Raw genomic sequence first — 26,511 nt, 5'->3', positions numbered from 1 at the left:
TTTAATTGCGCTCCCCGGAAAATGCATGAGTTTTCCCACTTCTTTTAAATTCCGGTGCTGAGATTTTATCGGAGATACAAAAGATTTAGGTACTTTTAAATTACACTTGAAATTTCCGTAAAATGTCGAAATTTTTTGTACAGTGGAGGGTTAAAAATGTATCTTTTTTTGATCCAAACTTTATTCTTCGATTTAATTTTAATTACTTTCTCTAGAACTCCACAAATTTGCTTCAAAGTCATAATTGTTTGTTGAAAATTCAACTATGTGGTTAAATATTGATCTTTTTGTCTTGAAAAACCAAACAATTTTATTGCACTTTTTTTTCTTTTTGACCGAAAAATTTTTTTGATTAAAAATTCGCCTCTTTCTGTAGAAACTTTTAGATTAAAAATCCAACTCTTTTTTATAAAATTTGTATTATTAACTCAAATATTTAACAGTTTGTTGGGTATTTTAAAGCGAAATATTTTTAAGTCAAAAAATCCACTATTATATTCTGTGTTGAAAATTCATCTTTTTTTTGTTTGAATGTTCCACTGCTTGGCTTACAGATGAACTACTTCTTTGAAAGTTCACTTTTTTCGTTGAAGATTCACAATTTTGGTTGGAATTTTTTATTCAACTGATTAGTTGAAAATTAACTGTTAAAAAACTTAATATTGTGCAGTTGAAAGTTCCACTGGTTTGTTCAAATATCATGTTCTTTGCTATAAAATTCAACTATTTGATATAAAATTAAACTTTTTTTAAAACATTTTTCTTATAATAATTTCTTTTTTAATTTATATAAGCCATTTTTTGTTAAAAATTGATCTTTTTAGTTTGAAAAAAATTCTCTAGAAACTAGCATCATATGAATTGTTCAAACAATTCAGTTAAAAAATTATATAATTGATTGAATATGCATCTTTTTAATAGAGAAGTAATCTTCCTACTTGAAAATTCGACCAGTAGGCTCAAAATTCATGTATTTTGTTTTAAAAATCGTATTTTTTGGTAGGAAATTATTCTTCTGTGTTAAAAATTAATTTAATTTTGATCAAATTTAAGTTTTCTAAGAAAAATTCAGATTTTTTTTTACTATGCAACTGATTAGTTAAAAATTAACTTTTTTTCTTAAGAATTCATATTGTGATGTTAAAACTTCCACTGGTCTGTAGAAAATTCATCATTTTTCCTTTAAAATTAAAAAATTTATTTGAAAATTCTACTATTTGAAACAAAATTAAACTTTTTTGTAAAAAATTTCGGGGGTTTTCTTTCTTTAAAACTATTTTTTTTTAATTTAACTGCTATATTTCTGCATAAAAATTGATCTTTTTAATCAGAAATCCCACTTTTCAGTTACAATTCTTTGGAAACTAGCATCAAATATATTATTTTGACTATATACTTCTAAAATTATACAATTGATTGAAAATTCATCTTTTTACTTGAGAAGTAATTCTCGTACTTGGAAATTCAGCTATTAGGCTCAAAATTCATGTATTTTGTTAAAGAATCGTATTTTTTGGTAGAAAATTATTTTTCCATGTTAAAAATTCAGTTATTCATAATAAAATTTAACTATTCAGATAAAAACGAAGCTATTTTGTTTACTAGGCATCTGATTATTTAAAAAATAACTTTCTTGTTGAAAATTCATAGGTTGGGGTTAAAAATTTTACAAGTTTTTAGAAAATTTGTCTTTTTCCTTGAAAATTCAAAACTTTTCTGGAAAATAGAAAAAAAGAAAAAATAGAAAATTGAAATAAAATTAAACTTTTTTGTAGAAAATATTTTTCTTTCTTGAAAACTATTTTTTGTTCATTTATTAACCATATTTTTCGTTAAAAATTGATATTTTAGTTTAAAAATTCCATTATTCAGCTAAACAATTTATAACTAGAATCACATTAAATAATCAAACTATGTAGTTGAAAATTTATCAAATTTTTTGGAAATTTGAATTTTTCCTAGAAAAGTAATTTTCTTGGTTGAAAATTCAGCTATAAGATTTAAACATCGTGTGTTTTGTTTTAAAAAATCTTTCTTTTTGTGAAATATGAATCTTCTGTGTTAAATATTTATTTTCTTCTTGATATTATTTTATTTTTTGAACTAAAAAATGAACTATTTTGCAGAACATGCAACTGATTAGTTGAAAATAAACATTTTTGATTAAAAACTAAACTGTTCTGGTTCAAAATTCAAAGACTCAGTTCAATATTTAACTATTTTATTAAAAATTTAAATATAAAAAAAATTAAACTACTTTGGTGAAAATTCAAGTATAAAAAAAATTGAACTAATTTTTTGAGAATTCGGTTTTCAGTTTGGTTGAAATATCAACTTTTATAATTTTTTTGTGAGAATTCATCTTTTTGTTGAATATTCAAATTTTCTGGTTAAATCCGTGTGGAAATAACCCCATTTGGCCCTATTACAAGTCGGGCACTAATCAGAGGCTAGTCGGGTTATTAATTTTGACAAAGTACCCAGTCGGCGACTAAGCGGGGAGTAGTTGGGCTTTTTGTTGTCAAAATTTCAGTCGGGGCCTGTTCGGTGGTTGGTCAATTGCTAGTTCGGGTCGGGTTATTCTTATGTTTGAGTTTTCGGCGAGGTTTTATCAAATGAGGTAATATCTAAAAAAGCGTAATGATTTTTTTATTCTAAAACACTAAGAATATATTTAACAATAATTTTACACCGTTTTTTGCAGAAAAAATTTATTAATGTTAAATTCATTTTAAATATACCTAATAAATAATTATTAAGTTAATAATTTTGTACGAAAATTAACTTTTTATAAAATCAAAGATCAAATTCTTCAAAAAGATGTAATCTTATTTTTTGTAGTATTTTTTAGAAAATGGCTAATTTCTAGGAACATTTATAAATACCTTTGTACGTAATTTTAAGAAAATCCACATTGGAAAAAATACATATAGATGTAGGTGAAAAGTCTGCCGAAAGTCATAAGACTCTAAATTTGTACAGATGCTTATTTTTAAATTGATCTGAAAGGTTTGCCATATGTAAATAAAGTCTAATCCTTTATGTAGTTGAAATTGGAAAGAGAAAAAGTTTTTGATTAATCAGTGAAGAGCAATATCCTAGTAGTAAGCTATTAAGCACGGTACAGTTCAGATTTTACTACCACATTCATTTGAGTCTTGCGGTTCTGGACTGGTAGCTTTAAAGAAAATTCGCCAGGGTGCGACGTGCCGCCTCTCGCGCAACAGAAATGACGCGTCGAGTATTCAAGACAGCAGTCCACACGTAACGAAGCATAATTACGTTGAGCAGAGACTACTGTGACCAACATGGCGGTTCCTTTATAGCGAAGCTTTTCCATTGCTGCCTTCCAGCTGAAGTTCTTTTTTTAAAATTAATATTCCGCAAATTTTGGGGAATTTTAGTTATATAATTTATGTATTTTTAAGAGTAGGATACGTTCCCCATTAAGTATTGGGTGAATTTTATCACTTTTAAATATTTCAAAAAAGTTTATGGAGATTTCCGTGCATAATAAGTATTTTGACAAACTTCTAGGGGATGTTCCACAAATTTTGGGGAGTTTAATTAATATTCCACCCGGATGTATTATTATATGACTCCTCCTAGTGCCCGATCAGGCCCCGACTAGGATAAGTCGGGTCACATGACTAGCCCCCGACTAATAACCGTGACGCTACTGGTCGGGATAGATAGTCAGATGACCCGACTAGCCCCCGACTTTAAGTGGGTTTGAATGATCGGGAACCAGAATAGTTCCCCATTTGAATTTCTACACGCGAAAAATCTACTATTTGGTTAAAAGTTAAACTTCTTGGTAAAAAATTTATTCGTTTAAAAATGAACTCTGGTCAATAATTTAATCTTTTTTTAAAATTATTTATTTTCTGGTTTAAATACTACTCGATTTTATTTTAATTCATCTATTTGTTAAAAATTAAATTTTTCTGGTTGAATATTCTACTATTAGGCTAAATGCATAACCATTTAATTAGAATTTTTATCATTTCGTTTAAAATTGAACTATTTTGTTAGAAATCTGAATTTTTTGTTGAAAATTTAATTATTAGGTACAAAATTTAAGTGTGTTGTTGAAAATTTAACTTTCCTTTAAAAAATTCATCTTTTCGACTTGAAAATGTAACTATTTGGTTAAAAATGCATCTGTTTTGACTGAAAATTCGACTGTTAAGTTAAAAATGACTATTCTTAGGTCAAGAAGATTTTTTGAAATAAAACTCTATTGTTAAAAATTACCGTATTTGTTGAAAATTCACATTTTCAGGTAAGAAATCCTACTTTCTTGATTCCAAATAAACTATTTTCTGAACATTAATTTTGTAAAGTTCAGAAGTTAACTGCTCTATAAGAAATTTTAATTTTTAGAGCAAAAATTTGAACTAAAAGTTGGAAAATGCAACTTCCTTTGGTGGAATTTTAATCTTTTTTGTTTGAAAAATTTACTAATATTTAGCTAAAAAGTCTTCTTTGTAGGTTAAAAATTCTATTATTTAGTTAAGAATTCTACTATTTTTTTGAAATTTCAATTATGTTAAAAATTGAACTATTTCGTTAAAAAGAAAATTCGTTCATTTGCATAAAAACTCACCTCTGTTGAATATTTAAATTTATTATAAAAAAATATAATTATTTGACTGAAAAACAATATTTTTTTATTGATGTTCAATCTTTTCTGTTTGAAAATTCGACCATTTGGTTGAAAATTCATCTTTCTAGATTAAAAACCCAACAATTTATATGAAGATTAAACCATTTTGTTAAAAATTAGTATATTTTGACCGAAAATTGAACACTTTTATTCAATATTTTAACTTATAGATCAAAAATGCATCTTTTATCGCAAAAATATAATATTTCGTATTTTAAATACATAAATTTAAATAAACAAGTTCAAATTTTTGGCACTTTAAGTCAAAGGAAATCGTTTTTCCTTTTAATTTTGTTGTAATTATATGGCCAATTATGTGATCCTGTTGTACTCAAATGGCCAAAAGTAATGATAAATAATAAAATAATAATATAATTGTCAATGGTTTTTTCTGAAGAAAACGCGCCTTAAATTAATATTCCTGTATTTTGTAAACAAATTATATAAACAAATTCGTATGCGAGGCTTTTTTAGACGAAAATAAATTGTTTTTTCTGATCTATTTGAAATAATATAATCCATGAAGCTCTATAAAAAAAATGTTTTAATACTAGACATATTTTATTTTATAAACAAATCATATAGATAAAAGTGCATCTCAAGCGTTTATAGGAAGATAGAAATAGTTTTTCTTTTATTTCTTGAAATATATAGACATTAACTTTTGCGGATGACATTTTTATTATGCCACTCTACTTGTTTATTTTAGAAACAAATTATGTAAACAAATGTCTATTATAGGCACTTATAGAAAGAAAAGATCGTTCTTTTATCTAGTCTTGTTAAAATTATATTGTGAATGATGGTCTTTGACAATATTTTAAGATGAAATAAAAGTTTTTAAATTTATAAATAAAGCATATTAAAATTAGTATGATAAGTCAAAAACAAGGAAATTCCGAAAAAAGGACAATACTATTGTTCCGTTTCTTTAATATAAATGTTTCCTTAGAAAGTCACTCTCAACATAATTAAAAAAAATAATACAAGAAAAACGATTTGTTTTCGATCACAAGCGCCTAAGATATGCACGTTTGTTTATAAAATAAGCGATGACGATATTTGGCAACATTCTTCTATATAATATCATTGGCCATATAATTTCAACAATATCAGAAGAAAAATGATAAAAATTAACATAAAAGTTAAATAATTTTAAATTGAAAAATTAACTCTTGCACGCGGACAAATTTTGGGGTTTATTGACTTTTTAAAAAGAACTTTCAATTCTATAAAACAAGAAATAATCTATGTGAACTCGCTTTTAATAAAAATCTAAAAATCCGCTCTCATTGAAAAAAATCGCTTCACGATTATGGGTAAAAATCAGATGAATGAATAAGACCCCTCAGTTCTTTTAAGCACCCATTCTTCAGGTTTTCACTCTTTCCACCCCATAAGCCTCTGCCTGAATTTAAATTCTAAAGAAAGCATTTTAAAGTTCCTGGAGTGACAATCGCATTCACTGGGTGTTCCAATTGATAAAATTCCCTCTAACGGGTAAAGTTGAAGCTAAAACTAGATCTTCTGATAAGCGAAGAATTTTTCTTTTTCATTTGAAAAATCAAAATTTCGTACATTTGTCACTTAAAATTAAGGATATATGAACAATCACAAAATATAAAATTCCAAAAACTGGGAAATTCCCGAATTGAAAAATTTTGGAATAATAAAATTTCGGGATTATGAGATTCCCGGTAAATGAAATTCCCGATTCAGCAAATTCCGGAATAATAAAAATTCGGAACAAAATAGAATATTACATCGATTTGGAAAATTCCCGAATTATCGAAATCTTAAAAAATAATATTGCCGTATTCAAAACTTTTTCAATATTCAAATTTCCGTATTATTGAATTGCCGGAAAATAAAATTCCTGATCTGGAAAATTCCGGAATAATAATACTAACGAACAGATTGGAATATTACCGAATAAGAAAATCTATGAATGATTAAATCCCTGAAAAATAAGATTCTCGAGTATTAAAATTTCCTAGCTCTTTATAATAATACCGAATTGGAAATTTCATAAATAATGAAATTCCCGAAAAATAAAATTCTTAACACTGCTAAACTCGGGAATAATAAATTTTCCAAAAATAATATTCCCGAGTTGGCAATTTTCCGAATAATAAAAATTCGGTATTATTTAATTGCCGGAAAATAGAATTCCCGATTTGGAACATTCCGGACTAATAAAAGTTCCGATCAGGTTAAAATATTACCGAATTAGAAAATTCTCAAACGAGAAAATCTACGAATTATAAAACTCCCGAAAAATAAAACTCCTGAATATTAAAACCTGAGTAATGAAATTATTGAAAAATAAAATTTCCTAATTTAAAAATTTTGGAATAATGAAATTCCCAAATTGGAAAATGTTGGAAAATGTCCGAATGATAAAATTTCCGAACAGTTTTTCATATTACCGGTTCGGAAAAACCCGAATAAGAAATTTCCCGTCTTATGAAATTCTCGAAACATAAAACTCCCGAATTGAAAAATTTCCGAATAATAAAATTCCGGAATTAAAGAATGCCTGAATAAAAAAAGCTGCCAAAACTTTCAATGTGTTAGAATTGGAAAACTTCCGAAAAATAACATTACTGACACTGTTAAATTCCTGAATATTATATCTCCGAATGAAAAAAATTCCCGAATTGGAAATTGCCATAATAATAAATGTGACGAACAGTTTATCATAATATCGGTTTGGAAAATTTCCGCATAAGAAAATTCCCAGCTTCTGAGACTCTCACAAAATGACATTCCGGTATTTAAAAATTTATAAATATTACAATTTCTAAATTGTTTATAATAATACAAAATTGGGAATTTTCGAAATAAGAAAATTTCCGTATTATGAAATTTCCAGAAAATAAAATTTTTGATTTGATAAATTTCGAAATGATCAAAGTTCCGAACAGATTAGAATATTATCGAATTAGAAAACTCCTGAATAAGAAAAACCACGAATTATGAAATTCCCAAAAATTGAAATTCCTGAATATTAAAATGTCCGAACAGTTTATAATAATACCGAATTGAAAAATTTGTCGAATAATGAAATCCCCGAAAAATAAGATTGCTGACATTGTTAAGTTCCCGAATATTAAATTTTATAAAAATAAGATTCTCGTATTGGAAAAATCCCCGAAAAATAAAATTCCTGAATATTAATATTTTCAAACAGCTTATAATAATACCGAATTAAAATTTTTTCCAAAAATAAAATTTCGCATTTGGAAAGTGCCTAAATAGTAAATCTTGTGATTGAATGATCAAAACACCGGTTTGGGAAATTCCCAAATAAAAGAATTCCTGAATTATGAAATTCTCAAAAAGTAACATTCCCGTATTCAAAATTTTTTGAACATTAAAATTTGCGAACTGTTTATAATAATACCAAATTATATATTTCCCGAGTAATACAATTTCTTTTTTATTATTAAATTCCTAAAAAATAAAATTCCCTATTCAGAAAATTCCGTAAAAATAAAAGTTCCGAACAAATTATAATTTTACCAAATTAGAAAGTTCTCGAATGAGAAAATCCTCGAGTTATGAAATTCCTAAAAAATAAAATTCGTGAATGTTAAAATTTTTGAACATTTTTTAATAATACCGAAATAGAAATTTGCCGAATAATGAAATTCCCGAAAAATAAAATTTCCGACAATGTTAAATTTCCGGCTATTAAATCTGCGAAAAATAAGATTCCCGATTGGGAAAATGCCCGAAGAATTAAATCTCCGAACATTTTATCGTAACATCAGTTTAAAAATTCCCGAGTAAGAAAATTCTCCAAATAATAAATTCCCGATTTGGAAAATGTCTGAATAATAAAATTTCCGAACATTTTATCATATTACTGGTGTGAGAAATTCCCGAGTCATGTAATTTTTAAAAAGTAAAATTTCCGTATTAAAAAATTTCCGAATAACAAAATACCCGAATTGGAAAATTCCCGAATAATAAAAGTTGCGAACACTTTATAATATTGCCAAATAAGAAAATTTCAAAATAATACATTTTTCGAATTACAAAATTCCTGAAAAATAAAATTACAAAGACTGAAATTCCTGAATTTGTTCGTTAATTTTAAGTTTTCTTTAGTTTTCAGGAATTAAGAATTTAATTGTCATTTTTTTTCAGTTTTAAATTGTTGAAAATTTAACTGTTTAGAGTTCAATTTTCTCTAAAATTTGAATGAATAAAAGTTTTAAAAAGTTAAAAGAAATGGGAATTCAATTTTTAGCTCTAAAACTTTCCACTTTTGAAAATTGAAGAAAATTGAATATTCAAATTTTTACTATTGAAAATTAGATTTTAATTTGCCTGCTTTGACAATATACTGTTGAAATTTAAGTTGCAATTTTCTTTAATTTTCAACAGTTAGCGATTAAATTGAAACTTTTTTTCATTTTCCTGCAATTTTAAGAAAATTTGAAAATTGAAGAAAATTTAAAATGAAAGAAAATTAAAGGAAGCTTTAAACTGAATTTTCAACCGTTCAATATTCAGTGTTAAAACTAGAATTTTCAGCTTATAGCGGTTGAATATTTACTCTTAAAAATGTTAATTATCATTTTTTAATAATTAAATATTCACTGTTAAAAATTCAATAAAAGGGATGATTTTTTATTAAATGCAAAGGTTAAAAATGTTATATCTGAATCCTTTTACACGACCATTCAATGAATAAACACTTTAATGTATACAATTTTTATTGTTGCAAAAAGTAGGTTTTATTAAAAAAAGCTCGTTATTGAAAAGTAATGTTTTGAAAAATCAATGGGGATCCAATAGACTTTCAGTAGAAAATTAATGAAACCGAAAATATTCTCAACGCTTGTAAAATGCACCTTTTAAGATCAAACAATTTCAAAATGGAATAATCATTGAATTGATTACGTTGAACATTATTTTGCAATGACAAAATAATAATTTTTTCCGCAACGTATTTTGAAAGGTCATTATGTATTTTCGAGAACACCCCGTGTATTAAACCACCAGTGACCGTAATGAATAAATGCATAGAAAAATTTACATTCTCTCTTGCTACCTTTCTCGTCTCTATAAATCCTGGCGTATACATAGCTACTAAAAGAGTACCCACATGCGCAAAAGTTGGAAAAACCTGTAGAGAAATTTCAAAATCAGAATTTACAAACTAACGAGTATTTATTAAAAAAGTTTATAATTTACGGTATATACAATACTGAGTCTGAAGTTTAGTTGAAATTTGAAAATTCAATAATAATTTAAATCAAACAAGATATATTCCATAAAAGGCATTCTATCAATTTGAAAAGTAGAGTAATCAAATAAAATCTTTTCTAAATAAAAAAAAATTAAAAATTGGATGTAATTGAGAGATCTCCTATTTAAGTTTTTTTTTAAAATTCATTTTCTTAGTGTATTGAAAAATCAGGTATAAAAGTATTAACGCAAAATAATCATCTTTTATATTACTATCATTGTGAGTAACTCATTGATTTTGATTAAACTTATTTTTAAGGAAAATAATAAATTTTTTATTTGTTTCGCCTTTAACTATAGTAAGTCGCTTTTTAAAATTTACTGGAATCTATTATACCATATCCTATCCTATAAAAAATATAATATCCCGTGTGGAAAAATAGAGGGGGCCCCCGTCAAGGTCTACATGGATTGCCCTCATGTCTTGTGGAATCCATGAGGGCAATCCAGACGTGGTTCCTTATGGAAACGACATGTGAATCCATAGGGGCCCAGCATGGGCTGCCCTCATGGATCCCTCATGGTTGCCACCATGAAAGCCCTCTTGGTTTTTTTTTCGCAGTTCTGGCACCTATACTGGCATATCTTTGGGATCATAACACTATTTTGTACCGTATTGCTACACTCTAACCTAATGACAAAAAAGTTATATAAGAAATAAATATTAATTGATTGCGATTATTTTGTCTGTAGATATTAATAGTCCTGTTTAGAGTGAATACATATATTACATTTTCAAACATTATATTACAAATAAAATTTCTACAACTATGGGGTATCGAACGTACATAATCTATTCCTAAATCTATCGCGTAGCAGTGGGGAGTGCTAATCACTGCGCTAAACCGACAAGTTGAAACTTGATGAAAAAGCCATTCTCATAAGCTACAGTTCAGAAAAGTTAAAGTAACAAATTTTAAGCTACCTTTTCCTAATTATTTATTATTATACCAAGTTTTGTAAATGTAAAAGACACGAACTGTTAACAGAAATATGAATAAATTAATTATTAAATAAATAATTTAAATCGATTACAATTTTTCTTCGCGTAAATTTTTTTTTTCATGTTCTAGGCTAATTTCAAAATTTTTACAATGACAGGAAATGTAATTTTTGATTAACATTTTAAATTTTTCATAAAAGATGAAACTTAGAATTTGTTTCTTAAAAAAAGCCAGGAAAAAATTCGTTTCCGGGACACATGTATTTATAGTTTTTTGACATTTTAGAATGCATAAACCATATTTTAAAACGTATTCTTTATGCCCATTTTTTAGGATGTAAAATATTTACCCTTCCGACTTCGAAATTTGAATCGTTGATCCGTGAGGGCAGCCGAGCTGAGTCCCCTGTGGGGGCATCTATGGAACATCCATATTGTGAGAGTTCGAATTTCAAAAAAGTGTAATCAAATTTTTGACAGAAATTCGCTGTTTGCAAGCCTGAACTAATGAAACCATAAAATTAATAATGTCAAAAAAATATACGTCCTTTGAACTTTGAAATTTGAATCGTTGATCCGCGAGGGCAACCGAGCTGGGCTCTCGCCGGGGATCCTCATGGAACATCCTTATGGTGGCAGTTCGAATTTCAGAAAAGAGTCGTTTAATTTTCGACAGAAATTCATTATTTGTTAGTCTAAACTCATGAAACCTTAAAATTTCTGGTGTAAAAAAATATACGTCCTTTGGACTTTGAAATTTTAATCGTTGATCCGTGAGGGTAACCGAGCTGGAACCTCAGCGAAGGCCCCTATGGAACATCCCAATTGTGCGATTCTGAATTTCTAAAAAAATTTCATCCAGCTTTTGACAAAAATACGTTGCTTGTAAGTCTGAATTCATGATACCCTAAAATTTGTGGTGTTGAAAAAATATTCACCCTTTGAACTTTGAAATTTAAATCGGTTATCCGTAAGGGCGACCGAGTTAGGCCTTCAAAGGGGGCCCTCATAGAATTTCCACGCGAAGGGGTCTCTCTGCGGCGAGTCTCACCTGCGGCATTTCACAACTGAGGCATGGCACATCTGCGGCATATCACATCTGCGGCTTGTCACATCTGCGGAATGTCTCATCTGCGGCAAGTCACAACTGAGGCATGTCACATTTGTGGCATGCCACCTCTGCGGCATGTCACATATACGGTATGCCTCATCTGCGGCATCTCTACCCAGCACCTTCTGTCCCGCGCGGCATTTCTCACTGTGAAATTGACATTTTTGCGGCATCTCTTACCAGTAAAAATTCTCAGTGGCATCTCTCCCTTCTAAAAAATGTTTAATGTCCAATTAAAAATGGCTAAGCTGAGGTAAGTCTCTTTGGACTAATTGTCTTCCTTGTGGCATCTCTCCCCCGGAAAAATTTTTCGGGTTCATATTAAAATATTAAAACTGTGGCAAGCCTCTCGGAACTAATTGTCACATCTGCGACATTTCCTACCAGCGAAAAGTCTCCCCAGTAGCATCTCTCACCCGTGAAAAAATGTTCATATCCACATCAAAGTGGCAAAAGTGTGGCAAGTCTCTCACGACTGATTGTCACACCTGCGGCATCTTTCGGCCGCGGCAAGACTCCCTCCCCAGCGGCATCTCCCATTCGGGAAAAATTTTTTAATCCAGATCAAACTGGCAAAAGTGAGGCAAGCCTCTCAGGATTAATTTTCGTAGGCGCGGCATCTCTCATCAGTGGCACGTCTCCCCAGCGGCATCTCTCCCCCAAGAAATATTTTTAAGCACTTCAAAAGATGACGTAACTGCGGCAAGCCTCCTCAGCGGCAAGCCTCCTCAGCGGCATCTCTCTCCCGAAGAAACTTTTTAAGTACTTCCAAAGGTGGAACAACTGCAGCAAGTCTCCCCAGCGGCATGTCTCTCCTATGAAAATTTTGTAAGAACTTCTAAAAATGGCAAAACTGCGGCAAGTCTACCCAGCGACACCTATCACCCAAGAAAATTTGTTCAGTACTTCCAAACATGGTAAAAATGCGGCAAGTCTCCCCAGCGGCATCTCTCTCCCACGAAAATTTTGTAAGAACTTCTAAGAATGGCAAAACTGCGGCTAGTCTACCTAGCGACATCTATCACCCAAGAAAATTTGTTCAGTACTTCCAAACATGGTAAAAACCCGGCAAGTCTCCCCAGCAGCATCTCTCTCCCAAGAAAATTTTGTAAGGACTTTTAAAAATGGAAAAAGTGCGGCAAGTCTCCCCGGCATCTCTTCTCCAAGAAAACTTTTTAAGAACTTCTAAAAATGGAAAAAGTGCGGCAAGTCTCTTCAGCGGCAGCTCTTCCCTAACACATTTTTTAGGTTTTTTTAAAGATGGCAAAAATGCGGCAAGTCTCCCCAGCGGCATCTCTCCTCATGAATATTTTTTAAGAACTTCTAAAAATGTCATAAGTGCGGCAAGTTTTTCCAGCGGCATCTTTCCTGCACGAAAATTTTCTAATTAGTTCTAAGGATGGTAAAACTGTAGCTAGTCTGCCCAGCAGCATCTCTATCCCTATACAATTTTTTACTACTTCCAAAGATGGAAAAACTGCGGAAAGTTAGATAAAATACTGCTGGGGAGACTTGCCGAACTTTTGCTATTTTTGAAGTTCTTACAAAATTTTCTTGGAGGAGAGATCCTGCTGGGGAGACTTGCCACATTTTTGCCATCTTTAAAACTACCTAGAAAATTTATTAGGGGAGAGATGCCACGGGAGAGACTTGCCGCAATTTTGCCATTTTTAAAGGTTCTCAAAAAGAAATTTCTTGGGGAGGAAATGCCGCTGGGGAGACTTGCCGCTGATGAGAGATGCCGCGAATGTGACAATTAAACCTGGGAGTCTTGCCTCACTTTTGACAGTTTGACATTGCTTGCAAAATTGTTCCTGATTGGGATATGCCGCGGGCGAGAGATGCCGCAGGTGTAACAATCAGTCGTGAGAGACTTGCCACACATTTTCCACTTTAATGTGGATTTGAACATTTTTCCACAGGTGAGAGGTGCCACTGGGGAGACTTTTCTCTGGCAGGAAAGACCGCGGATGTGACAATTAGTTCCGGGAGGCTTGCCGCAGTTTTAATATTTTAATATAAACCCGAAAAACTTTTCCGGGGGAGAGATACCACCGGGAATACAATTAGTCCACGGAGACTTGCCTCAGTTTAGCCATTTTAAATTGAAAATTAAACATTTATTGAAAGGGAGAGATGCCACTGGGAGAATTTTTACTAGTGAGAGATGCCGCAAAAATGTCAATTTCACAGTCAGAAATGCCGCGCGAAAGAGAAGCCGCTGGGTAGAGTCCGCATTTGTGACATGCCGCAGATGAGGCATGCCGTAGGTGTGACATGCCGCAGAGGTGACATGCCACAGATGTGACATGTCGCAGTTGTGACTTACTGAATATGAGACATTCCGCAGATGTGACAAGCCGCAGATGTGACATGCCGCAGATGTGACAAGCCGCAGATGTGACATGCTGCAGGTGAGACTCGCCACAGAGAGACTTGCCGCATGTGACATGATATGTACCCGTCTATTATCACTTAGTAAGAAATGATGAATTTAACGAGAAAATAAGGTTAATAAAATACTTAAAAGTTAAATATTGTACTATTAAAATGTTACAAAATAGATTATTTAAAATACAAGGGGATAAAAATTGTATTATGTCTAATTAAATAATTTTAAATTAAATTATTAAAAAGTGAAAATTGTTGAATTTTAATCAATTTAAATTTAAAGCGATTACAATTTGACAATTTGAGATTGAAAATTAAATTGAATATTTCAAAATAAAAGCTTGTGAAATCTAAGCAATTTAAAATTGTATTATTTAGTGAACAAATTATCCAACATAAAAATTGAAGAGATACATTTTTGAAAAATCAACTAATAATTCCTACTTTATTTTTACCATTCAAAATGAAAAAAATATTAAATTCTAATCCTTAAAAATTGAGTCATTAAAAGATAACGTCAGGAATAAAAAGTATTTTAAAATGGGAAATATTGAAATAATAAACAAATGTATACTTTCGTACTTAAACCCTTAAAAATTTCAATTACTTTAGGTAAATTTAATTTTCGAGAAATTAAGAATTTTTATTTTTTCAATAATTATACTTTCCAATTATCATTCATTTCAATTTTAATCGCAAAATTAAATGTAAACATACATTGGATCTGGAAAATGCGAACAAATTTGTTGAGGTTACTCTCGCATGTTCTTGAATCAGAACTTTTTTAATTTAAAAAATGTTTAATTTCTGTGACTTTAAAAGCTTTTACTTTGCAATATTTAATTTATTTTTCAATTTCAACTCCTCCCTAATGAAGTTGTTCAAACCCTAAATTTAAAAATTCTAAAACAAAAGTTTGGAATTTGGAGATCTTCAAAAACGAAGAAAGGGGTTTTTGGCGGCCGTCATCTATCTTTATTATTTATGAATAAACATCCATCATTTCCTCAAGTTTTCCTGCATTTTGAAATTGTAAGTTAAGGTTTCACTTGGAGAAAAAATGTATTCACTTTAAAATTCAAAAATTAAATTTATATTTAAATTTAAAATAAAATATATTTTTTAAGGAATCTGTATTATCATCAGTGGATAAAAGAAATTCTAACGTCCTTTTGGCCTAGATGGAGTTATTAATTACAAATTTTTCAAGTAAGTTTTTGGTGTAAATTGATGTCATTGTAAATTAAAAAAAAATATTTTTTATGAAATGTTAAAAAACACCAAAAAAACATTAATTTTAACCATGATCTTTGCAACTGAAATTTTATTACCGTGGCTTCTGAACAAATTTGAAAAAATTATTTCATTTTAATGAAGAACTGCTTATTTTTTCCGGGAAAATATTCTCTACAACTATACTGTTTGTAATTTTAAAAGTAAATTTTGTTATGGCTGACGTCGTTAGAACAATTTTTTTTAAGAAAACATTTCTTAAACAAATTATTATAGTTTAAGATCATTTATTAATATTTTTTCAAATTGGAAACAGTAAAGTTATAGCAAATGTTTTTCTGAAAAAAATAAGCCGTCATTTATTAAAATGCAATCATTTTTCAAAATTCGTTAATGAGCGACGGTCAGAAAAAATTCAATTGCAAAAACCATTGTTGAAATCTGTTTTTTTTATTCTGTGAATTTGAACATTTTTCGTAAAAAATAATGTTTTTTATTTTAAATTACCGCAGCTACAATATTTTGATTCTTAAAAGCGTAGAAAAACTACTTTTTTCAGATATCTGACTTTTGGAACATCTACCTTAAGAATGAGTTTTAAAGTTTTTATGAATAAAAATTCGAAATTTCATTTTTTATTTTCATGTGGAATTATGGCAATGTAAAAGGGAGCAATTCCATATGTATAAACATATAATATTTCATTTTTAAGACTGAAGCATGTGCAAATCTGATTTTTTTTTATCGACTTTGGCTGGTGTCCATCGACAGATTCTAAAATTATTTATCTTGCCTTATAAAATCAATCATTCATCAAAATATTGAAGATTTATTTAAAAAAGTAGAGCAAAGATTGATTACGGATAAACTCGCTCTGTAAAATAAGCTCGAAAAAATATGATTTATGAATCGCGAGAGTCAAAAAACTGCATTTAACGCAGCTTCGTAAATCCTGATTCTTTCGACTTCCCTCGTTCCACGGTCATAAATTCTCTTCCAAGTGTGTGCACAAATGAGGGTGGTTTTTTAAATGACCTGTGGAAAGGGAAATTTTTCTTGCTCCTTTCGCCTTTCTCTTTTTTCCTCTATGAAGCCATAATAAATTAAAATTTTTGTACGTTTCAGGGACGACTTATGGGGAAAGCGGACGCCTACTTCAATTCGTTTAGACGATGCAATTATCCTAAAATTAAAGCACCCAACGCTACCCCAGAAATAGTATACGAGTGTGCTAGGTACTCCAGGTACGTGTTTACATTTATTCAAATTCAAGAAGCCAGAACAGTAGAACCAACTTGTTTAAATTTTAGCTTCTAACTAAATTTTAGTGGAATTAAATTCAAACGTTCGTGCGTAATTGAGAGCCATATATAAATTCTTGGTGTTCAGATTTAATTAAAAAGGTAAGTAAAATCACGGCTGGCGTCGACTGAGTTCGACCCAAAAGTGCTTGTGCTTACAGTTTCTATTTTGTACGTGTTTGCGGGGATGCTTTTGATTATTTTAAGCAAGAAAAAAAATCGTACAACGCGTTTTGTAGAAAAAAGATCTTTTTATTAAAAAAAATGAAAATCTCATTTTTCTTGAAAACGACAAAAAATAAGAATACTAGTTTATAGTTCAAAATTTTTTAGTTTGCTAAAATTTATGAAAATTTACCCTTATCAGATGTATATTTTGAGTGTTTTAAGAAAGATAAAAAATATGAAATATAAAGAAACTATTAAAGGGACTAAAGTAGGATTTAGTTTGACAACACAAAAGATTTTTTATGAGACTGCTATCATAAGTGCGATATTAGGTACTGCAAACGAGATCTGAAATATCACTTCTCAGGATAGGCTGTAAAATTTTTACTTCGAGTACAGCGTACTATAAGGTAACAGAGACTCAAACATTGAATTGGAATGAATTAGATTGGAGTAGATTGTATTGGAGTTTTTTTGATTGGAATTAATTGGAATTAATTGGATTAATTGTATCGAGTGGATTAGATTAAAAAGAAATGACTTGGATTAAATTGGAGTGGAGTAGTTGGAATGAGTTGGATTAGTTTCAAGTGGATTGAAGAGAATTCTTATTAATTGGATTAGATTGAAATGGATTGGACTGAATTGGATTCAAAAAATTGAATTGGATTAAATTTGAATGCAATATATTGTTCCGGATTGTATTGGAATGAATCAGATTGGATTGGAATGAATTGGATCAGAATGAACTAGATAAGAATGGATTTAAATAAATTGAATTGGTTTCAAGTGAATTGAAGTGAAATGGCATGCATTGGATTCAAGTGGAATGGATTCGATTCGATTGGATTGTATTAAATTGGATTAAAAAGAATGGTATTGGATTGAATTGGAGTACAATTGATTGGAGCGGATTATATTAGAGTATATTGGATTGGATTAGAGTGTATTGGATTAGAATTAATTGCATTAGTTTGGAATGAATTGGATCGGAATTGGATTGGAACTGCAAAGAATGTATTGGACTTAATTAGATTATTTTTAAGTGGATTGGATTGTTTGATAAGATTGAAGTGGATTATATTGAAATGACTTGCATTACATTGGAATGAATTGGATCCAAACGAACTGGTTAAAATGGATTGGAATGAGTTGGAATAGTTTTGAGTGGACTGAAGAGAATTCTCAAGAATCGTATTAGAGTAAAATGGATTGGATTAAATTGGATTAAAACCAATTAAACTGGATTAAATTTGAATGTAATATAATTAACTGGGTAAGAATTAATTTGAATTAATTGGATTAGTTTTTAGTGAATTGAAATGAATTGGCGTGCATTTGATTGGAGTAAAATGGTTCTGATTCGAGTGAATTAGATTTACTTAGATCAAAAATAATTGGGTGGGATTGAATTGAAGTGAATTATATTAAAGTGTATTGTATCGAATTAGATAAAAGTTTATTATATTGGAATTAATTGCATTAGATTGAAATGAATTGGATCGGAATGAACTGGACAAAAATGGATTGCAATGAATTGCATTAGTTTCGATTGGAATAGATTGGAGTGGATTGGCGTGGATTGGATTGCATTGGAATGAATTAGATTGGAACGGATTGTAATGAATTTTATTGGAAGGGATTGGAATGGATTGAAGTAGATTGACGTAGATTGTATAGGAATGAATTATTGTGAGTGGATTGTTTTGGAAGGAATTGGATTGGATTGAAATGCATTGGAGTAAAATGGTTTGGATTCGAGTGAATTGGAGTGAATTAGCTTAGAGTTTATTGGATTGAATTAGATAGGAGTTTATTATATTGGAATTAATTGCATTAGATTGAAATGAATTGGATCGGAATGAACGGGATAAAATAGATTCGAATGAATTAAATTAGTTTCAATTGGAATAGATTGGAGTAGATTGGCGTGGATTGGATTGCATTGAAATGAATTAGATTGACGTAGATTGTATAGGAATGAAGTATTTGGAGTGGATTGTATTGAAAGGAACTGGATTGGATTAAAATGGATTGGATCGAATAGGAATGAATTGGAGTGAATTAAAATTTAATTAATTGGATTTGAGTGGATTGGATTCAGGCGGAACTAATTTGTTTTGGAGTGGATTAAATTGAAGTGAATTTCATTAAAAATTAATGAATTAAATTGTAATAAATTTGTGATAGAGGGGATTCGTGTGGATAGGAGTGAGTTGTTTTGGAATAAATTAGATTGGATTGAGTTGGAGTAGATTAGTATAGAGTGGATTGGATTGAAATGAATTAGATCGGAATGAGCTGGACAAGAGTGAACAGGAATAAATTGGAGTATTTTTGAGTGGATTGGAGTTAATTGTCATGAATTGTATCAGATTGGAATGGATTGAATTCATGTGGATTCGATTGAGATGGATTACAAAGAATTAAAATGGATTAAATTGGATGGAATATATTTGAGTTAATTAGATTGAAGTAAATTAAATTGGAGTGGGTTTGTTTGGAATTAATAGCATTGGATTGGAATTAATTACATTTAATTGGAATAAATTGGATCGGAATTAACTGGAATAAATCTGATTGTACGGATCTGAATGAATTGGATTGGAATGGATTGGAATGGATTAGAACGAATTAGAGTGGACTGAAATGGATTGAAGTGGATTGTATTGGAATGAATTAATTGGATTGTATTGAAAGGAATTGGATTGGATTCAATTAAATTGAAGTGGATGAGAATGAATTGGAGCGGATTAATATTGAATGAATTTGATTAAAGTGGAGCAGGGTAGATTATATTGGAGAGGACAGATTGAGTCGAAAGTTTGTAGTGGATCAAATTTAAGTGGATTTTAAGGAAAATGAATCAATTGTGTTGTAGTAAATTGGGATAGAGGTGATTGATGTGGATCGGAGTGAATTGAATTGAAATGATTATGTTTGATTTTTAATTAATTATATTAGATTATAGTACATTGGGTAGGATTGGACTGGATTGAAGTAGATTAGAATTATTTGTACTGCATTGGAATGAATTGGATGGGATTATAATAGAATGATTGAAGTGGATTGGAGTGAATTGGAGTGAATTTTCATGAATTAACGCGGAGTGGATTGTATTGGAATGGATTCGAATAAAGAGATTTGGATTAGATTTGAGTGGATTGGATTGGATTCAAATAAATTGGTTGGGATTGAATTAAACTGGATTAGAATAATCTAGATTGGAGCAGATTGGAATTAACTGGATTAGATTAAAATAAAGTGGATTGGAATGGATTGGATTGGATTCGTTTGGATTCGACTGAATTGGATTTCCTCTCAGGGAATAGCTATTTTTTCCTTTTTTTCAGTTGAATATCAATGTTTAAACTCTTCCTCCCTCCGGAATTGTATAAAATGATACGATCGTCAGATATTTATCTGGTGTACTTGAAAAAAAAGTATGTAAAATTTTATAGATTTTTTAATATATTTTTTAATTTGTTCGAATACAAAAAAAAAATATCTGGCAGGGTATCCTTTTATAGATTGTAGGTGAAGATATGAGATTGGATATTGATGTGCAACTAAAAAAGAACGTTTTTAAAATTAAACCTCATCAATCTCATGGAATCTGTTCTTTGAAAAGTTATTGAACTAAGGACAAACATTTTTTGAAATAAAATGTCAAACTTTATTAATTTAAACGCTATTTTAATCGGTTTTTCTATAGTTTTAAAACAATTGATAGAATTTAACAATATAGTCATCTTGAAAGGTACAATTAAATATATTGCAAAAAGCTAACTAAATTTCGAATTGTGAACTCCTATGCATATTCTGCGTCGTTTTAATAACAACGAGATTTTGTATTTATTTAAATTATCAATAAAATGATTAAATTCAACTAAAAGTTGATAATTTTACTGACTAAATCATCTCTTCTGTTGAAAAATGATCTTTATTAGTTAAAATTTTTATGATTTGGTCACCAATTACTGTATTTTATTAAAAATTCTTTTTTTATAGAAAAGTATAATGTTAAATTATATGTCTTCAGTTTTAGCAATAAAAAACAATTTAATTTCACTTCGAAGCTCAGGAACCTTAATAATCTCACGGAATATATTCTTTAAATAGAAACTTAAATAAAAAAAGGTTTTTAGAAATAAAATGTTAAAGTTCGTTAAACTAAATTCTAGTTTAGCCGATTTTGATCGAATTTCTCTGTATTTTTTAAGAAACTTATTAAATTAAACAATATAAACATCTGTAAAGGATACAATTTATAAGATTTTGTTTATTTAAATAATATTAGCTAGATCAATAATTACAGGAATGTATAGGGAAAATAATAGGAAAATAATTGTAGACATTAATGAAATTGAAATATTTAATGCCAAATATAGAACAAAGTATAAATTAATCAATTATTTTGAATCACTCACACAAAAGAACACAGACATTAAAAAGCTTAGTTTAAAATTCTAAGGAGAGTGAAACTTAAAGGCCGCCTACGAGTATATCAATTGTTTTGTAATAATTATTTTAATATGATTCATTTGTGTAATTATCTGTCTAATCTTGTTTTCGTATAAAAGTTTAAAGCGCAAAATTAAATTTAAAGTAAAAATTTCCGGTATAAAACACCAACAGAACGAAAAATCGTAAGGGATATTTTTTATTGAAAATAAAAATTTTTAATGAAAGGAAAAATAAAACCATCACATAACAAAAATGTATACAAATTGTCAATTTTGTTTAAAATCTCTTCCGGCATTTCCGATCAAAAACATTATCTCTATCTACAAAACATCTAAACAATTTTAATTTTTGAAATATAAAATTTTTATGTGTAAAATACCAGTCGGCTGTTTTATAAACAAATTTTACCAAAAACTGCTTAAATCGGATAACTTTCTTCAATAATTATGAAAAATTTTCCTAAAAAAAATAAAAATACTAATGTCCGACAAAAAATGTTAAAATTATCAAAAATTGTTAAAATATTCTGAACCTTATGCAAATTATAATGATTTAGCTGTTAAAATACCAATTTTCGAGTTAAAGTAAATCTAAAATTGTTTTTAATTTAGGAATCGTCTTTGAAATCAAACGATTTACAAATAAAAATATCAATTTTTGAAAAAGAAAAACAACAGCACAATCCGAAATTGTTTAAGCGGCGTTAATAGAAAAAATCAATGCAGATTTTAAAAGAAGGTTCACAATTTCGGAACAATTTTAGGTTATGTTAACGCTTTACACCGGAAATAGATTATTTTTAAAAAATCATAAGATTAAAAAACAAATTTTTTTTGAACAATCTTAGGTTATTTTTGCATTTTTCACCGATAATCGGAACAAATTTTAAAAGAAAGTTTACAATTTCGGAAAAAAATTACGTTATGTTCAAGCGGTTTATTTAAAATTCATTTTCGTATTTAAAAATGTATCTCTTTATTTAAAAAGTAATTTTGTTATTGAAAAGTCGTCTTCAATGGTAGAAAAGTAATCTGATTGTTTGAAAATTAGTCTTTTTTGTTGACAATTCAAATATTTGATTAAAAATTAATTTTTGCTTGAATATTTATCATTTTAATGGATGATTTATCTCTCCGGCAGAAAAATGATCTCCATTAGCTTAAAATTGAACTATTCATTTGAAAATTTTTATACTTTGTTAGCAAATCGTATTTTCATGGAAAATTAATTTTCTTAGACAAAAATTTATCTTCATTTTTCAGAATTCAGCTATTTCTTTGAAAATGTATTTTTTTGGGTTTAAAAAATTTATTTAACTGAAAGTTTAACTATTCCATTTTTTATGGAACTAATTTTCTTATACCAAAAAGAAAACCATTTAATTTTTGTTAAAAATTCATCTTACCATTTAAAAATTCAAATACTGATTTGAAAACTTTTTTTGTTTTAAAATGTTCATCATTATAGTTGATGGTTCATTTCTTTGGTTCAAATTCATATATTTTGGTTGTGAATAATTTACGCAATTGCAAGTTTACCTATTCCCTTTTTTTAATTTTAACCGCATTAGATCAAACTTTCGCTCTTCTTTAAAAAAATTAAATATTTTGTTTATTTTGACTTTTTTCTTGAAAATTATTCTGTTATTTGAAAATTTAACTACTAGTTTAAAAATTTATGTATTTTGACGAAGACTCGTCTTCTTGGACAAAAATCCATATTTTTTGTTAAGAATTAAACTATTAGTCTTTGTTAGCAAAATTAATATTTTTTCTAGGCGGATTCAAACCATTTTTCTTTAATATTCAAACTTTCTAGTTTGTATACTATTGTTTTTAATTTCTAATCAATTCTCGTTTTGGTTGAGGTTTAGTTAAAAAAATTTTGTTTTTTAACGTTTTTTTCGTCTCTTGTGTAGTTTTCCAAAAATTATTTTTTCATTTTTAATCTTATTTCTTGCGATTCAAAGATAATGTACTCATCCTATTTAAAAATATTTTCAAACAAATTTGTATAACCTTCTTGATTTGCCATTTTTGTCTATTTTTTTTGTACCTTGTGTAATTTTTTAAAACAAAAATTATTTTTTATTTTTATTCTGATTTCTTACAAATAAACCGATAACTGCGCTTTCTATAAAAAATGATAGTTAACCAATTTATAGATCTTCTTTGGATTAATAACCTTTGGTGCATGACTTTTTTCTCAACACCTTTTTTTTTTTTTAATTTGAATTCAATTTTTCACGAATAAAACCAAAATTACACATGCCATTAAAAAATCTGACGGAAAAAATTCACAGCTTTTTTTAATATACAACTTTTGTGATATTGTTTTTTTCTCATCTTTTATCGCTGTCCATCAATTTGAATTTTTAAATTTTTAAATTATTTTTTTACGTTGAAGGCAAAAACTATGCGTCCGATCAAAAAATGATTGACAAGAAAATAGATCATTTTTGGGTGCATAGTTTTTGCCGATTTGCCTTTTGTCGTATGTCGAATAATATGACTGCAAAATTGAATTTTTGATTGTTCGTAATTGCTTGTGCGATCAAAACATAAATTTCCTATTTTTTCTTTAACTTTAAAAAGTTATCATAATCTTTTAGGGTGTTACAAAATTAGCTTTTTCATTCATCTTGACTTTTTTCCATATCATACGTTGTTTGGCTTAAAATTTTCATTTGCGGTTTTTTTCAAATTTTGTAAATGCTATAATTCTGGTATTTTTTTTTGTCGAAAAGAATCATACAAAAAGTTGTTCGCATTTTTTATTTCTACAAATTTACGAAATTAATCTGTCTTTCTGTGCATAGAATTTTTAAATCCTAAAAAAAAGTGTTCTCAAAATTTTCTTGAATGCTCTAGTCATTTGAATTTTCACCCAAAATGGCTAGCTAACGAACTTGATCTTTAATTTAGGACACTAAAAGCTTATACTAAATAAAAACTTAATCTCTGTCCATTCTTTTGTCAATTGTCATATTTCACAAGAAGCTAATACCTTCTCTGATGATAATGCAAAAATTGTGCATAGTTTGTTTGGACATTCTTTCATTTTTACACGAAATTCTGATTTTACTGCCTTTCTAAATTTAACGAAACTCTTCCCATCGTGATGCATTGTTTCCTATTTGGCAGAAGTTTAACTGTTACACGGAAGATTTATCGGTGCTTTGGCCGAAAAATTTTATAATACATCACTGAAAAAAAATCCGTTTATTTTAGAGGGAAATTTGAACGAAGCTTGCGATGACAGTGATCCATTTGATTGATGTATTTATATTTAGTTAGAAATCGTCTGCGATATAGAATTTAGCAATATTATCAAAAAAGCGGAAAAGCGAGAAAAGTTGAGCGGTTGAGCGCAGAGAGATTTTCAGGTCGATGTTTCAAATGGGGCTTAAAAACTAATCCTGGATCTTAATCACTCTTCTCGGTCGCTTATTGATTAAGCCAACCGTTTCAACGAGCTTAAGGTTTTACAGAAACTTCCATTTCATAAATTTCAAGGAAGCCAGGATTAATGACTATCATTTCTTTATTACATTTCTTTATTCTGAACATTTTTCACAAAAGTTTCAATAAACTTGAATAATGATAAAAGTAATGCACCAGAACAGATCTCTTTAAAAACGACAAAAGTTTTTGGAATACATTTTTTTCTTAAAAAGTTTAGTCGAAAACTTACGCATCAGGTGAGGTCAAGCGTCAAGATCCAAAAGAAATTTTTCGTACGACCCTGCCTGTTTCTCTTCGGATTCCTCGATTTAGGATCAAGGCCAATGCAAGCCATGTCTGATAACGGTCTTATATCAGGAGCTAAGTGTACACACCCAATGTTATTCTTTCCTATCTAATAAAATTGATAGATGGTTTCGGTTTTTCCTCTTGGATTTTTTTAAATTACAGTTTTCATATTGTAAATGTTTCAGGAATGACAAAAGCATTTCATTCATAACCTCGATTGTTGTTATATTAAATAAGCTTATACCTATTATATATTAATCAACGTTAAATATTTTCTGGAGCTTCCGGTTCGGCGTGGATAGAAAGTCGTAAAGGATTGAAGATTTCGAAAAAAAATTTAAAAGGATTCAAGAACTTTGAAATGTTTCAAACGAATAAAAAAATTGATTCATGTACTAAAAAAGGCTGTACTAAAAATATCTCGAGAAAAAATCGAGAAGATTTTAAGATTACTTGTAGAAAATATTTTTAAAAATTACGAATGATCTCAAGAAATAATTATTACTCGAATTCTAGGACTAAAATTTCATAAAAAAATAGAAGGTCTGTACGCAAAATTATAGGAAAAATTATAATATGTTCAAAAGATAGTTAGAAGATTTAAAAAGATACGAAACTAATTAAATACTAAAAAAATTCAAAAATAATTAAAAACTTTGAAACTTTGTTACCCAGTTTTCCAGAAAATGTATATTTTTAAAGGTTTTCAAATAAAATGTTGAAACTCTTCAAGGATCTTAATCATGTTTTAAGATTATAATTTTTTTTTGTAATTCATAGGAATATTTAAAGCAATGTGCAGAAATTCTTAAAAAAGTAACAAGATTCCAACGAACAAATTTGGAAAACCACCATAAAATGTTTCTATTGAAATTTGAAAAACGATAACAATTTTTTCCTAAATAAGAAAGGAAAAAAATTTCTCCTTTGGACGGAAAAAAGAGGAAAGAAACATGAAAAGCAAACAAAGAAATCCCGCATTTCATATTCAAGGAAATTCTTTACTTTTTCGAATTAATTTCAAGAGAATGTTTTAAAATATATTAAAATATTTCCAAAATTGTCAGACCCGAATCCCGAAGCTTTCAGGTAAATTTTAGGAATAATTAGAGTCAGTTTAAAATATATTTATGAATTTTTGATAAGAATTAAAATATTTGAAAGCTTTAAAAAATAAATTTAATATATTTTTGTAGTTTTTCCAAACGTGAAAA

The 26,511-nt window shown here is 28.8% G+C and overlaps 1 protein-coding gene across 1 annotated transcript in view; it reads left to right on the top strand.

The window, feature by feature from the left end:
• Positions 1-26,511, top strand: part of LOC117169504 (LHFPL tetraspan subfamily member 6 protein-like) — a 128,471-nt gene that overhangs the window by 46,311 nt on the left and 55,649 nt on the right. Inside the window, exon 2 of the mRNA XM_033355913.1 lies at positions 16,735-16,853. Within this exon, the coding sequence (XP_033211804.1) occupies positions 16,735-16,853 (119 nt within the window). The remainder of the gene's footprint in view (positions 1-16,734; positions 16,854-26,511) is intronic.

The sequence above is a fragment of the Belonocnema kinseyi genome, chromosome 3 (assembly GCF_010883055.1).
Source record: "Belonocnema kinseyi isolate 2016_QV_RU_SX_M_011 chromosome 3, B_treatae_v1, whole genome shotgun sequence".
Lineage (NCBI taxonomy): Eukaryota > Metazoa > Arthropoda > Insecta > Hymenoptera > Cynipidae > Belonocnema > Belonocnema kinseyi.
Note: the sequence above shows the minus strand (reverse complement) of the source record. Positions and strands in the feature narration are given on the sequence as shown.